This window comes from Anarrhichthys ocellatus, unplaced genomic scaffold, assembly GCF_004355925.1.
Source record: "Anarrhichthys ocellatus isolate YVR2014 unplaced genomic scaffold, GSC_Weel_1.0 scaffold111, whole genome shotgun sequence".
Classification (NCBI taxonomy): domain Eukaryota; kingdom Metazoa; phylum Chordata; class Actinopteri; order Perciformes; family Anarhichadidae; genus Anarrhichthys; species Anarrhichthys ocellatus.
Genome location: NW_022280141.1, coordinates 75,012 through 88,349, shown reverse-complemented (window position 1 = coordinate 88,349; position 13,338 = coordinate 75,012). Strand labels below are relative to the sequence as shown.

At 41.6% G+C, this 13,338-nt stretch overlaps 2 protein-coding genes across 3 annotated transcripts in view; one reads left to right on the top strand and one right to left on the bottom strand.

The window, feature by feature from the left end:
- Positions 1–809: 809 nt before the first annotated feature.
- On the bottom strand, positions 810–1,635 carry taf13 (TATA-box binding protein associated factor 13). Of its 2 annotated transcripts, none has more exons than XM_031876565.1 (2): positions 1,548–1,635; positions 810–1,433 (listed from the first exon to the last, which is right to left on the bottom strand). In XM_031876565.1, exon 2 carries the CDS (start codon positions 1,427–1,429, stop codon positions 1,052–1,054), a length of 378 nt encoding a protein of 125 aa, XP_031732425.1. In that variant the 5' UTR covers positions 1,430–1,433; positions 1,548–1,635; the 3' UTR covers positions 810–1,051. The 2 variants fall into 2 exon arrangements, with proteins under 2 accessions (XP_031732425.1, XP_031732426.1); XM_031876566.1 differs by having other exon boundaries at positions 810–1,430; positions 1,548–1,628.
- Positions 1,636–1,777: 142 nt separating this feature from the next.
- slc35h1 (solute carrier family 35 member H1) overlaps positions 1,778–13,338 on the top strand; it is a 47,602-nt gene continuing 36,041 nt past the window's right edge. The window contains exons 1-10 of the mRNA XM_031876561.1: positions 1,778–2,502; positions 2,842–3,042; positions 3,303–3,453; positions 3,910–3,973; positions 4,114–4,186; positions 5,311–5,479; positions 6,027–6,110; positions 7,660–7,835; positions 8,195–8,324; positions 8,660–8,799. Coding sequence (XP_031732421.1) covers positions 2,932–3,042; positions 3,303–3,453; positions 3,910–3,973; positions 4,114–4,186; positions 5,311–5,479; positions 6,027–6,110; positions 7,660–7,835; positions 8,195–8,324; positions 8,660–8,799 — 1,098 coding nt within the window. The 5' untranslated portion in view covers positions 1,778–2,502; positions 2,842–2,931. The remainder of the gene's footprint in view (positions 2,503–2,841; positions 3,043–3,302; positions 3,454–3,909; positions 3,974–4,113; positions 4,187–5,310; positions 5,480–6,026; positions 6,111–7,659; positions 7,836–8,194; positions 8,325–8,659; positions 8,800–13,338) is intronic.

Genomic DNA, 13,338 nt, shown 5'->3' with positions numbered 1-13,338 from the left:
CCCCCCCCCCTCCTGGTAAAGATCGGATCTAGATGTAGATCTCAATAAAACGGCAGCCTGTTATCTGCTGCTTAGACCAATTCAGTCAACCACTACTGTACAGAGAAGTAACTTGCTTGAACAGAATAAATTAATTAACACATGCTCACTTGTAGTTGGTCTGTCATATTTATGGTCTGTGTAAAAAAAAAAATGTTTTGAGGAATATCAATAAAATCTGTTTGTTTCTTCTTTTTTTCATTTAGTTTGAAAAGATTACTTTTTAAATACGAAGATACAAACTTGTTTTTCAGGCCTGGAATTGCTGTCCACCCCCCAGACTGTGGTTAAGTAATGTTATTATGCAATTCAATACGTGATAAAGCATGCAATATTCTCAGCATGAACAATTTTCATATGTGCAACACATTTACTAATAATTGCTATTTTCAGTAGCGAATGATGGGCCGATTATTTTCTAGATCAATCAATTAATTGTGTTATCTATTAAATGTCAGAAAACAGTCAAATCTTTTCAAAGGGGACGGCTTTAACTGTCAAACTAACACTCCGTATTACGTTAGCAATCATAGAACAACAGAAGAAAAGCTAACATTGTCATTAAATAAAGCTGGAACCAGAGAATGTAGCTATTCTGTCTCTCATAACACTGTTGAGGTAAGACACTCCTGTGGCTGCACACTGTCTGGAGCTCATGGGATATTTTAAAAGCTATGGTTTGACCATGGACCTCAGAATGTAAATATCATTGTCTAGATCAGGGGTAACGTTAACCTACTCTGGTACTAAAATGAACATTAAAGACTGGGCATGTTAAACCAATATGTGAGTTTCTTTATTGAGACAGTCCCAGACACCATAACCCCCAGGCATCTGTGCAACACTTTGACATTGTTCGTCACCGCCATAGAATGATTCAAATAAACATCACACAAAAAACTGCCTTTGGACAACAAGTCGTGTCTAATCAAACCCCTCAACAACACAGGTCAGGTCAGTTTAGGAGTGAAAAAGGAAATAAGCCACCAAATTAGTTGTAAAAAAAATGGGGTTATGAGCCATAATTTGCTTCGTCGAAAGCTTTCCGGGCTCTCTTCAGCTCCTCGTTCATGGTCAGCAGGTCCTTGACTCTGGCGAACTTCCTGGGGTCCTTGCGGATTAGGAAAACGATGTCCTCCACCTGGACGCGGCCCTGGCGTCCGATAGACATGGCTTTGTGGGTCATCTCCGTGACGAACTCGATCACCAGGTCCTCCAGGATATCAACAGACTCCGTGTACGGGTTCTGGTCGTCCCCGAAGCCGTACATCATGCACCGGAGCTCCTTGGAGAAGAGCCTCTTTCTCTTCCCGTGGCCGCCGACATCCATTCCGCTGGATCCGTCATCCAACTCCTCATCGTATCCAGTCTCGTCCTCCTCCTCCGCCATTCTGCTGAAATAAATAAAAACACACGGGTGGGTTGATTTTACTAGCAGTAGCTAACATGACATTAAACGTGTGTGACAGTGTTCGACGGACTACTTCATTTGGAGCCAAATGTGTTACCTCGTATCTCAGCGCAGGAACACAACAGGCTGTGGTCTTTGTTGACTTCCGCCTGTTTCCTCGACTGCGGAAGTAATTAGAAGAGAACAATAGTTTGCTGTAGAAGATACTGCCCCCTTACGGTTAATTCCCTTTAACTCTGTTATCCGCCGAGTCATTTCTGCATAACGTTACACATCACAAAGTACGTTACTCAGCCATATTAACCAACACGACTGACGGTAGGTGTATCTAACAGCACATTCTCTCTTTAGCTTTTTTCTCCGCTGCTTGCACGCGCTACAATGTTTGGAGGCACAGAAATGCCAAACTCAGTTTAAAAAGGTGACAATTTAACATAATGCGTGTGTATCGCTCACCGGCGAGCACATTGTAAATTCACTAACTAGTCTGCGTGTGTGTACACTTGATTGAACCACATCTTCACAGATTGTTGGCGCTTGGTGCGGATTGTTTTAGTGTAAAACACCATAAATACCGTAGGAAGCGGGCAATTGCAACTAAAACGGAAACGTCCAAATATATTAAATGATACTACTTCTGTGCGGGCTCAGGTGGATGCCGAATTCAAGAATGGTTCACACTGGTTCGAGCAAGGTCGTAGCTTAAAATACACGTCACTTGTAGATGAGAAATAAACAAGGCCACGACGAGTTTGGAGTTTGATCAATGGAGTTCAGTGTGTGGGTGTCACCAAAACTGACACGTAACGTTACAATGAGACACCCGGTAACGGAACGCACTGTCATCAGTTGCAGAGCGCGAGCGTACTTTCAACGTCAATAACTAAATACGTATTTATTCATTTTAGAGTAAGCCAGCGTTAATTAACGTTTCGTCAACAATGCAATATAGTTTTACATAACAGGCTAGCTAATGCTAACTAATGGTGGTAAACAGCTGACGTTAGTTCGTAAACAATTGGACCTGTCAAACTTAGCGAAGCAACCATCTGGTGAGTGACACTGATACCTTTGCTGCTGGCCTCTGAGCTCATTACCTACTGCTGTCTAATACTGTACATTAAGTCACTCATGTTTCATACTAATTTGTTGGCTAACGGTGGTTAACATCGTGCTTTTAACGGCTATAACGTTACTGATGGTGGTTGTCAAACCGGAGCTAACATGTTGCTATTCAGCTGACATTGCAGCTGGCTGGTCTGTAACTCAGCTATTCTGCTGAGTAGGTTAATTACTATACACCAATGAAACCAAACCCTAACCTCGTTTCGCTCTCTCTCCACTTCCTCCTCTCTTCTCCTGCACACATGGTGTCCCTCCCACTCTTAAAGCAGTCTGCTATGGGTGCAGATGCAGTTCGGAGATGACCTCTCTAAGGTAGCGGTCTTTTCTGGACCGCTGATCCTGGCTGGCAGCCCTGGATGGCGTGCCCTGTCCAGTTCATCTGCCGGGGGCTTCGCACTGTTGGATTAGTTCTTTTTTACTATGTCTTCTCTATAGGCATCACCTTCTATAACAAATGGCTGATGAAGGTAAGTGAAGGGGTTCTAAAAGCACTTATGCTTTCCCAGCAGTAAGACTGTTCCTCTGCACAGGGCAGGCATGGATTTCCATGGGATGATTAATGCAAACATGATACCTATGTAGTGTTTGTGTCTGGGGAGGACGTATTAAGGAGGACGTATCCCAGTGTCTCAGGGTATCTCAGGGTGCAGGACCTTGAGAGAGAACACTGAGACCATCTACCTCCGCCAGGCCATCCTCGGTGACCCTGTCCGTTTGTCTCTTTTAGGGCTTCCACTATCCCCTCTTCATGACCTTAGTTCACCTCACCATCAACTTCTGCCTGTTAGCCCTGACGCGACGGGCCATGATGTGCTGGACAGGGAAACCCCGCATCATTATGAGCTGGAAGGACTACCTCCGTAAGGTGGCTCCCACAGGTGAGATCGTACGGGAGAGTTTCACCCAACTGAAGAAAACACAAAGTCTTCAGAGAACAAACATGAGAAAAGGGAACAGATAGTCAACTCTTATCACCTTCACTCACTGACCAAGCTTTCAGTGAAGAGTACCTTGACTGAAGTCCACTTTGATAGAAACATTATATCACAGATGAGGGGATAGTTGAAGAGTCCAGACACTTTGGACTGGATGACCCATTTTCTGTTTTGTCTTTAATCTGCAAATAGCCCTTCATGTTCTCCAGTTTAAAGCCTAAATTAGTAGGTTTCACTGTTATTCAGTTAAATGTGTCATTTTGAACTATTACAAAGCATCTTTTTTCATCTTTGATCACTATCTTGTTATTCACAATCCATAGTTGCAACATAGTGATACAAGAACATAATTTATTACAAGGTCTGTTGTCTGCTAAAAGTCCTAAATTCTGTCCCCAGCCTTGGCAACAGCATTGGATATTGGACTTTCCAACTGGAGCTTCCTCTTCATCACCATTAGCTTGTAAGTTAGTCGCTCAGCCTTTATTTTAATAGAAGCTCACTTCAATATCAACTGACAAACTTAAGGTTATCAGTATTGTATTTACCCAGTTATTGGATTGTTCCATTCTTTTGTGTGGCTCTCATTTTGTATCATTCCAGGTACACCATGACCAAGTCTTCAGCAGTGCTCTTTATCCTATTTTTCTCTCTGGTTTTTAAACTAGAGGAGCCGGTGAGTGACCCAAAACTTCAGCTACATTGTGTGGAAATAATGTGTCGACAAGACAAAGCCCAAACTAAACCAATCTTTCTAGTGACGTGAAATAGTTCCGTCTTTGCACTCACATTTAACTGAGCCCAGCTCGCTCATTACCTAAAAGTGTATTAGGTCATTTAGTCTCTATAATCCGTGAGCAAACTTACATGAGAGGGATTCAAGGAGTGGTATTAAGCTCATTCAGCAATGATGACCTCAACCTTAACAGCTTGTCGCCGCACACACTGACATAGGAAACAAAAAGGGCCACAAGAAATTATAAATATATCCTGTTGCTGCCCTGATTATAATGATTACAGTACCACAGAGACAATAGGACCGTTAGGATCATTTTCTGCTGTGTGGACCTAATGGTTCTACGAGGAACCTCGTGATTTTCTTTTGTCTGTGATATCTGTGTCATTCTTATTCTAAAATATAGTTGGATAACTAAAATAAGCGCAAGTTGTTTGTTCGGTGAGGAGAGAATTAGGGCTCCTTCATCGCTAGTAGCGCACTTTTTGAACGTAAAATGTTTTATTTTTGACTTTTATGAGAAGACGCAACACACAGCTCAAATACAGGTTCCTTCTGCCGTCTGTAATGTGAGTAATGTTTAAAGGGATGCATTCATTTAACATAAAAGGGTCATTAGCAGGACTTGCAAACTTGTTTGGGATGTCTGGCTAATTGGTTAATAGAAGCTAAACTGATCACATTATTAGTGGGAAATTCAGTAACAGAAGAGAGCTAAGGAACGCCAACATGGCAGCCAAAGGACGTGTTGCATCACTGAAAAGCCTGCTCAAAATCTTTTATACAAATATAAAACGTAATGCATGTACTATAATAAAAGGTCTACATGATAGTCACAAATATGGTCACATTTAATATATCTTTAACTTTGTTATTTCTATCCATCTGTGTCTTTTCAACCTTTTTATCTTCTTTTTTTTTTTTTACGTTTCTCCTGTTACTTTCTATTCCCTGTGCTTTTTTCTGGACTTCACATCATTTTGTCATCATCCATTCTTTTCTCCTGCCGTGTCTCACCGTCTCTCTCTCTCTCCCTCTCTCTCTGTTCCGTCCCTTTTGACCAGAACCCATTCCTGATCCTAGTGGTCCTGCTGATCTCCAGTGGTTTGTTTATGTTTACATTTGAGTCGACCCAGTTCAACCTTGAGGGCTTCACCTTGGTACTGCTGGCGTCCTTCATAGGCGGGATCCGCTGGACCCTCACGCAGGTCCTCATGCAGAAAGCAGAGCTGGGTCAGTGTTCAGCCGCTGCCTTATTGAAAATGATGAATATATGTGGAGCAGTCCTGTTATGGTTGCTTTGCTTGTGGACATTTTAGCCACACAAACAGCTAAATTCAAATACGACAATCAATTCATAATAAAGTGAAAAAATTAACAAACCACTTCCTTTTGAAACATTTGAAAGTGGCAATTCTGATTAAAACTGAAAAAAATCACGACTGTGTACAGTATGACGACATTTTAGCTGTTGAGTAAACACTTTAATCCCACCACTACTCTGTTTCCAGTCACTTTGAGATATGCTTGGCTCACCTTGAATGAATGAATGAATGAATGAATGAATGAATTGATGGCTTCCTGGGAAACCTTTGAAAGATGCTCCACAGAATCCAAATCAAAAATGATGAATAGGTTGCTAAATATCGCCCCGATTGAAACAGCGTATTCAACACACAGCAAAGAGAAGACATCAATGTTTTGCCGTGACTTCTTTAAAAGTTTATAACCACATGTTCCTCCTCTTCCATCTTCTTTTTCATGCTGTGCTCCCCACCAGGCCTTCAGAACCCAATAGACGCTTTGTACCACCTGCAACCTCTCATGTTCATCGGCCTCTTTCCCCTCTTCCTGTATAACGAAGGTGAGTTTAGTCTTAATCTGTGGCTGGTGGTCTCTCATCTCTTGTCACTGCAGTAAGCTAAAACTCATGATCAAGATGTCGTAGACCCCCCTGTACGGACTAGTGGTCATTTTATCCTCATAATAACGGTCTGACCCAATACCCAAACCTACATTATATGCAAATAGTCAAGTGCCTTCCTGTGTGATGTGTTGCCAGTAATAGTCAACCGCTCCCAAGTGTTTATCAGGGCTTACTAGGACATGTTTGACCAGTAAGGCTTTCCCGTGACTCAGTCGAGCTCACTGTGCATAAGAGAATATTATTTTGAATGGCCTCTGTTGGAGAACATTTATCAATATTGCTGATAAATGTTGTTGGTGATTTGATATTTAATATTTGTCCGCTCATTAAGTCCATTAAAATGTGTGTGACGGCGATGTAAGAAGCACCCCATCATTACTGTACAAGACGCCACCTTTTCGTCCTATCGGCCATTATTAATAACATTTGCAGTCTAATAATATAATGCTTATATTCAGCGATGCCTTCTTGGGCTCTTTGTTACACCAACGAACATAAATACGTTGCTGCATGAACTTCTATTACCGCTCAATTACCTGTCGGTGTGTGTTTACTCCTCTGCCCCTTTGTAAAAAGTCAGTGTGGACAGGTCCCATTTTGTTTCATTTGGTCCGGAACAAATAAAGCGAACTACAGGTGCCAGAGCACCCTTGAAGTACTCCATGCACCACTCCTTGCTGCTTGTTTGTGCTGGCTTATAGGGATTCTGGAGCAGAATAGAGCCATGGCTGATGGTATCAGTAAGACTAGTGCTTTTCCTGCTGTGACAAGTCAAAATGTCCTCTGTGAAAAAGGACGCAGAAGCACGCAGTGCAATCAGAGGGTGCATCACCTGTGGTTTTAGTCTAATGCATGTTGGCATTTTTGTTCAGAGTGGCACACAACTACCTACTACTCTTACGTGTGGGTATTAAGACGGAGCCTTGAACATCAGATATTCTTACATTTCTTTACTCTTGCTTTCCACGCTGGATAGCCAATGTAACAAGGAGCTGCACATCATTTCTCAGCTACATTTCTTTGCGCTCCAATAATCGTAATGTGCATAATGTGATTTCGCGGCAGTTACCAGAGTGAGGCGGAGCCCGAGTAAACATCATACCCTGACTGTGTTAATGCGATTATGTTCATAGGATGACTGAACCACAAAGATATGTAGGGTAGTGTCATATTAGTCACACTACCATAGGGGAGTCTTATGAACACCTTAATCCAACGATGACTCTATATCAGACTATTTGTGACACAAACTGCGTTCCATCAGCTTGACATTGCATGCTGAAGATGCTTCTCTCAGCCGCTTGTCTTTTCCAATGTATCGTCACAAGTTTATATGTAAACCATGATTGTTTCAAGCAGTGCTAGCAGTGTCTGTCTTACTGTATATAAGCTCTTAAATTAAGTTGATCCTGGAATATGAGAGGACATAAATAAACATGTAACCAACTCATGGAACCATCATTGTAGATTTCTGCCTTGTTTCCAGGGCTGAGCCTCAGTACCTCAGAGAAGTTATTCCGGGTGACGGAGCTCCAGCCTGTCCTGTATTCGGTCGTCACACTGAGCATCGGTGGCTTGCTGGCCTTCGGTTTGGGCTTCTCAGAGTTCCTGCTCGTCTCCCGGACCTCCAGCCTCACGTTAGCCATATCAGGGATCTTTAAGGTACTTTGTCATTGTGCGTAGGATGACTTTCTTTTTGAATCAGTCGGTCAAACGAATCCAACACAGCTAGAGAACATGACACACCTTAGTTTGATAAGTGAGTTTTTGATGCTTATGGAAGGCTATACACACATTTAAGTTCGAAGTTTCAGGGTCAGCTTTAATCGAATTAGACATGCTTTGAAATGTTAGCAGCTCTGCTTTAGCTAAGGCCATTTTTTTAAATCTTTCCAACCACCTTTGTTTTCGGCTGCATGAAGAGCTCTACATCTTTGCAAAGCCTCATGTGACTTCTACTTGTTGAGACTTATCTAATGGACCCATTCTTTCATTCCGTGTATTGTCTTGTCTTCCTGTAGGAGGTGTGTACTCTGCTTTTGGCAGCAGCTCTGATGGGAGACAAAATGAGCATGCTTAATTGGCTGGGATTCACCGTGTGTCTGTGTGGCATTTCACTGCACGTAGGAATCAAGACATACTATTCCAAAAGTAAGTGTTATTGTTGTTGTTGTTGATCATAATACTGTTGTATTATGATCAACCCTAATCTTGTAAGGCCAATTCTGAGATGAAGTCGAGTGTGTGGATGAAGCATTGAGTTATTTCATTTTTCTCATTAAGCAGCTGGCTAGTTAGCTAGCTAACATTTGCTTGCTAGTTCCAGCGTGTCATCATGCTAACGTTACACTGGTTACACAAAATGAGCAGAACAGCAGGCAGGTGATGTTGTTCTGTTCATCAAACTCGGCACCTACATTATTCTGCACAGTGATGCTTGAAAGAAGAGATGCTATTGATGTCTATTTTGTGATATTTTCCATCAGATAAGGGACCGTCTTTAAGGCAGCTCAACAGTAAGAGTCCAGAGCTTGAGTTGCCATTACTGCGGCAGAACGAAGACGACAGAGGCGATTCGGCTGCAGAATACAACGACGAAGACGAGGAACAGGAAATCATTCTGCACTGAGGGTACGGGCCACTGAAGTCTAGCCCATCTTCATACTACTCCCTCCTGTACAGCTGTTCCATCAGATGGTTTGAACCGTGGCGTCAAAGCTTTGGAGCGTCTAAAGAACTGTTTGGACACACTGCCACCAGAAGAGGGAACAGTCTCCTCAGCTGTTTCTCTTTTCTTCCACCGATCATGTCTTCGGGCCAGGACTGGGCCTCGTAATGTAGCTGTACATTATCTCTGGACTTGACACAAGTTATGCTCTTTTGCCTTAAGGGAGCTTTGAAAATGTAGCTAATACATCCGAGTGTCAGCAAAGTATGATGTATGTTCGGAGAAAGAGGGCGTTAAAGGGACCTTTGACACCTTGAATTGTAGTGGGTCATTTTTCTTTGCTAGTTCCTTGTCACACGGTGGGACTATCTTCACACTTTGTTCTATATGCCTCTATACATACATATGTGTGTTTATAGCATTCTTGTTAAGCAGCACAGGCCCCTACAGAATAGGGTGTTAGGAAACTGACGGACAAATGTAGAAACTGTTTAATAAGGTGTCTGGTTTAGGATAATTTTACTAGAATTTAAAGTGTCCAGGTATCCCTTTTAGGTTACATCATTTCTTCCCTTAAATATGTAGCCTGACACCCTGTAAAACTGGATTCATAGTAGATGTGTAATATGGCTTTGCTGCTCTTCTTTATGGGCTACAATTTATCACAGAAAAATCAATGAGGTCTGTAGGGCCTCAAGTGGCAATTATTGTCATTATCAATAAATCTGCAGGTCAGTTTCTTGATTTAAATAAAAAAGCAATTGTCTAAAACAAATCCCAGAATAAAAACACAAAAAAGAGATTGCCCATCACAATTTTCTAAACCGTAAGTTCAGGTCCTCGAGTTACATGTTTTGTTCAACCAACAGTCTAAAACCCAAAGATCATCAGGTACCATCACACAAGACAAAGAAAACAGGAAAACGTTTTTTAGAAGCAAATAAATAAGAGAATGTTCGGCCTTTTTGCTTGAAAAATCACATTTAAAAGATAATTTTATTATTAAATAAATTGCTGATTAATTTTAAAGTCCAATTAATTAACGGCGGGTTTGGCGGCAGAAACGCCCTTAGAGTGTGATTTTATGGTGTGTGTCTTGGTGTTGGGGCTAGCCGGCTGCTGTTAGCACCCACAGCTGTGAAGCTAGCAGCGTGAGGAGGAATCGGGTGATTCGCAACGAGTTCAAGGCAGGCAGGTTGTTATTACAGTCCTATGACAGCCAAAGATACAGGATTTGTTTTTTTTGTCAGAGTATTTGATTCATTGATTGTTGTCTGGATGTAAAGAGAATTTTAACAATTGTAACAAAAATGTTTTGAAGAAGATTGCTAGCCCTAGCTTTAATTCAGGTAATGCACTGCAGGGTTGGAGACTATTCACAGAATCTAATTTAAATGGACTCCAGCCGTTCTGCTCATTAATTGAAAAGCTGTGATGTATAATTATCATTACTATAAATACCTTAATGTGCCTTGTTTACGTCACAGCAATCAAGAGGACTATGTTAAAGAGCTATTTTGACTATGTAGCTGAAGTGCTTGAAGCCATCTAATGAGTCACATTTGTTGACTGTTTTTCTGTAAAAATGCAGCATTGTTGCAATACATTGAGAAATAAAGTGAAGAGTTAAAAAAAGAAAAGTCATGTTTCATTTCAGAATACATCTGTGATAGTAATAAATGCCTTCGACCTAGAGGTGGTATCTATGCTGTGATTAGACAGCCATGCTTCTGCTCACTGTAAGAAAGTTACACAAATAACTTCTTTATTACAAACCCTGCACCTGGTTGACCTGCCAGCCTATTCCTGTATTTTAGCCTCGGAGCATGGTCACGTTCCAGCACAGCTGTTTGGAAATTATGGAAAAAATAAGTGTCTGAGATACTAGTGTTCTCTGCAACCTTTTCACTGATGGAGTGCATTTTGTTCACGTGACAACCTCATTACACATACTGTAGCGTAAGTTCTATGCGAGGGATCAGGTCCTGTAAATGGCACGGGACTCAGGCAACAAGCGTGGCGTGCTTCTAAACCAGTACGCTTCACACTGGCCTTGTCTGCTCTGTAGAGGCTTTTATAGCCTTCTCCGGAGAGCCACGCCCACGCCGGAGCAGCGGGAGCGCCTTGCTTCTCGGATTTCACCCGCAGGAGTTCAGATACAACCTGATGTAGCAGGGAAGCTGGCCTCACAGTTTAGCGGAACTGGTGCGTGTTGACATCCCACCTCTGGTATGCCGTGTGGAGTCTCTCTAAAGGAATAACGTGGACTCACCTAACCGCCAGGTAAGACCTCACCTGGCTCCACGGAGAAGGCGAGAAAAAGGTTGTTGTACCATTGTGTGTTTTGTCGTCCTGTGGTTCTCAGGTAAACGACTGCTGGCGTTGAAAGTTTAGTTGCCGTCTATTGTTCAAAACTGTTGTAAAATAGCCTACCAGAGTAAGGGGGCTCGGTTTATATGTTAATATTTAAAAAAAAAAGATGTGACTGTATTATATCAAAAGTTACAATTGATTCGCTTTTGTGCATTGCAGTTAACTACAAGCTAATGTAACGTTACGCGGATATGAAATGACAACAATGCATTGCGTCAATCATTAATTACTGCCTCTAGCGACTAATTGCTTAATCACATAGCAGTAGGTGACGTCACTGTCATACGTCCTTTACATGTATGTGTGTGTACTATATCTGGTCTTATTTAAGTCAGCGCAAGCCTCTTTATGTAAGTGTGACGAGGACTGCTGTTATCAACTGTAATGAATACCCACTACATCCCTGGCCAGCAGCGTTAGGACATTAATGAGCTCAAAATAAACTAAGACACAAGAAAATATTTGTTAAGTCCATTGAATGTTGCACATGTTTTACTCTATTGGTTCGTCAGTAGGCCACCTGGGTACTGGCAAGGTTTATTGGAGTTCAGGGTATGTTACATGCTGTCATTTTTTCCTGGTGAGGTCACTCGAAGGGCACTCAAGTGGCCAAAAGGTTTCAATCAACGAATGATGGCGCTGACTTGATACCACTTTAATTCACAGTATAAGATATCATAACTACATCAGTGTTTAATAATGAATACACCTTTCACCCCCAAATGCGCGGAGGAAAAAAAGACATTGCATAACAATGCCCATCTTCTCCTCTCAGTCTGACAGGCAGGGAGAAAGACACCCGCGGCACGCGACTCAAGCACAGTATAAACTCAGACTTGGCAACATTCGGGCAAGCAGGTACATGTGAAACATGAGAAAACATACAAAAAGAGCTCTGCGGTTATGTCACATACTAAACATGACGGCTGGATATCGGGAAGTCTGAAAAGCCTTTAGGCAGGATGGAAGCTTCTCTCAAACTCACGTCAGTGAGTCGAGTCACAAGGTCTAAATATTAGTAGTAAGTCTTAAATACAATCTGAAATAAAGCAAATAAATAAAGCAAAAATGTGGAATGACATATATTTAACATACAAAAACAGAATTTGATGGATAGGTCAGATTTAATCTGTGACAAACATTCAAACTTGACTTCCAGGAGAAGTTACTCCATATTGTGACATGATAGAGTTTTACTGAGCAGACAGCACGTTTCACATTCAGCAAATGTTACACACTTGTTTGTGTTTGTCCTCATCTGTCATTGCTTCTCCCTTTCCCAATTTCATACTGAGTCCCTTACTTAACCAAACCTTGGATCGTTTTTATAATCACTTGTCTGGACATCACAAGTCTGTGAACTGTAGTATGATAGCTGAGCTACCAGACCGTTACTTGTGTAGTATAACTTGCATTTTGTTGACCAATGTTCTTATCCACAAAGAACAAATATCAGAGATTTTGCCCTCGTTTCCTAAAGGCCATCTGCCTACACAACTTGAAAAAATCTTCTCTCAGCATTTAAACCTTCTTTTTTTTAAATTTCAAAAAGTTTAGAGTACATTTAGCTTTGTCTTGTTGGAGTCAGGTCTTTGAAATAGAAAATGGTCATGGCTGTGGTCATTTAACCTTTTGGTACCGCACCAAATTCAAATAATACCTAATCATGAGGTCTGTATACAGATGTAAAGTACCAGAGTGGAAAAATGGTTCTAAACAACTGTAAAGATAGTATTCAAAAACCCAAGATTGCAAATAATCTGTCTGTATGATAGAATAAGCATCAAACGTTCTAATGATGTGCTACATGTGATACAGAATTGGAGGCATTTAGTGCACATTTAGTGCAGATGTTTGAGCTCAGAGTGAGGTGTGTTGGTTTTATGGCCTCCTAAAGTGCTGCGTGTCTGTTAACGTTACAGCCTTGTGTGTGTCATTAGCTGTGTGAAGCTTAAGGTCTCTAGTGGGGACCAGCCCTGAAGCAGGTCTGAGTCAGCCATAAAACAGTTCCCATGGGAAAGAAAACTGGCATGAAACCTATTCTGTTACTAAACTGAGTAAATTGACTACTATATATACACACACACACACACACACACACACACACACACACACACACACACA